The sequence below is a fragment of the Aspergillus glaucus genome, assembly GCF_001890805.1.
Source record: "Aspergillus glaucus CBS 516.65 unplaced genomic scaffold ASPGLscaffold_76, whole genome shotgun sequence".
Taxonomy (NCBI): Eukaryota; Fungi; Ascomycota; class Eurotiomycetes; order Eurotiales; family Aspergillaceae; genus Aspergillus; species Aspergillus glaucus.
Window position 1 is genome coordinate 1 of NW_019170528.1, and position 1,712 is coordinate 1,712.

The window sequence follows — 1,712 nt, forward strand, 5'->3', positions numbered from 1 at the left end:
CCAATTCCCAGTGATGCTCTGAACTCGTTGATTGGCGGAGGCCTCAAGCGCGACAATGAACCAATTCCCAGTGATGCTCTGAACTCGTTGATTGGTGGAGGCCTCAAGCGCAGGACCATATTACCTATGGAGGCCAAGAATGTGGAATCATACTAGGGATGCGACAAGTGATTTTCAAATGCCGCTTTGTCCTCTCAGGTGCAGTCTGCAATTCTAGCGATTTCGCTAAATCTTTCGAGCCGTGAGCTTTCAGCATAGGGAGAGATGAAGATTCAAGGTGCGGAAGAATGCAATGTTGGTCTCCGGCAAGATCTAAGATTTCATATTGTTGGTCAGTGGCTTTGAGGTTGTTGATTGTCAGATAAAGTAATATGTCAATTTGCTTTCGATTGTTGGAAATTTTATTGTTGTGTTGTTGAGATTTGACTTGACCATTCGCGTTGTGGATGAATTTGTTAGTATTTTCCAGTTTAAGCAAATATTCCGCTCGTTTACAAATAGCTGAGCCTATTCAAAGAAGCAATTACTTTCACTATCATATTCCAGATGATACGTCAGATTGACAAGCCATACATGTTTTGTGTGGATCGGGTCCGTGAGTACCTGTAGGATGCATGCTTAATTCTGACTAGCACCGCCGGTGATGCACATACGACTGGACTGGATAGGCTGTGCCGGAACATAAGCGTCAGTAAGCCACCTAGCAATGTGTCCTCTCAGCGGCTGGTAGTCTTCATCGAGTCCGTAGCCAAATCCTTCGGCTGAAATGGCTGCATTGGACAGCGCATCAACTGCAGCTTTCAAATGCTTAGCTGGTAAGAGGTCTGGAGAAGGCCAGCCGCGAAAGAAATTGACCTCATCCAATTGAGCCATTGATGGAGAGCAGTATGGGATTATCATTGTAATTGTAACATAAAAAGATATGTCGCTTAAATCTTGATCACTTTTGTCAAGTCTTGCGGGCGAACTTGTAAATCACATCGTTCGTGCATTGTATGGGAAAGTATAGGCGATTCGGCCAATGATCGATCTCATTTGATCATAGTAAAGGATATGTGCAGAACGTACTCGATTCTGATGCCGCTACATATTGGAGCTATCTAAGATACGACAATACTAACTCGGTATATTTATTTCAAAATCAAAATACAATACAGATCTTGTCGATATGCTGGCCACTGGCCATGTAGCTAAGCGCCTCCACAACCTGATCACAAGAGAATTCGAAGGCTCTCTCCACCGGGATATCTAGGTTGCGAGCACCAATGAAGGTAACAGCTTCCTGTAACTGTTGCTTTGAACTGATCATGATACCGCAAACGACCGCACCCTTTCCAAAAGCAAGAATCGCGACATGCAGCATCTCATTCTGTGGAGCCTGGGAAAGGAAGCCAATGATAGAGATGATTCCACCGAATGCAATCGCATCCAAAGTCTACTTGACAATGCCTAGAGTTGCATTCGGCGCGGTTTGGCGCGGATTTTGCGGCTTCGCTGTGCCACTCTTAAGACGTACTTAAATGTGGTAGTCGGGGTTCGGCCATGGAGGCTGATTCAAATACAAAATCACTCGCTACACGAGCTCGCAGCAAAGAAAAAAAGAAAAAAAAAGAAAAACATACAACAGCCGGGATTCGCTGGTGGTCACCCACCCAACTACTAACCGGCCGGCGTGTGGCTTAAGTACGGCTGAGCGGACGGGAAGCCCTGTT

The 1,712-nt window shown here is 45.5% G+C and overlaps 1 protein-coding gene across 1 annotated transcript; it reads right to left on the reverse strand.

Moving 5' to 3' along the window:
* Positions 1 to 618: 618 nt before the first annotated feature.
* ASPGLDRAFT_40826 (uncharacterized protein) lies at positions 619 to 1,363 on the reverse strand (the record flags this gene model as incomplete). Its single annotated transcript, XM_022545279.1, has 2 exons — positions 619 to 824; positions 1,156 to 1,363. 2 exons carry the CDS (start codon positions 1,361 to 1,363, stop codon positions 619 to 621), a joined length of 414 nt encoding a protein of 137 aa, XP_022395110.1.
* Between the last annotated feature and the right edge of the window lie 349 nt (positions 1,364 to 1,712).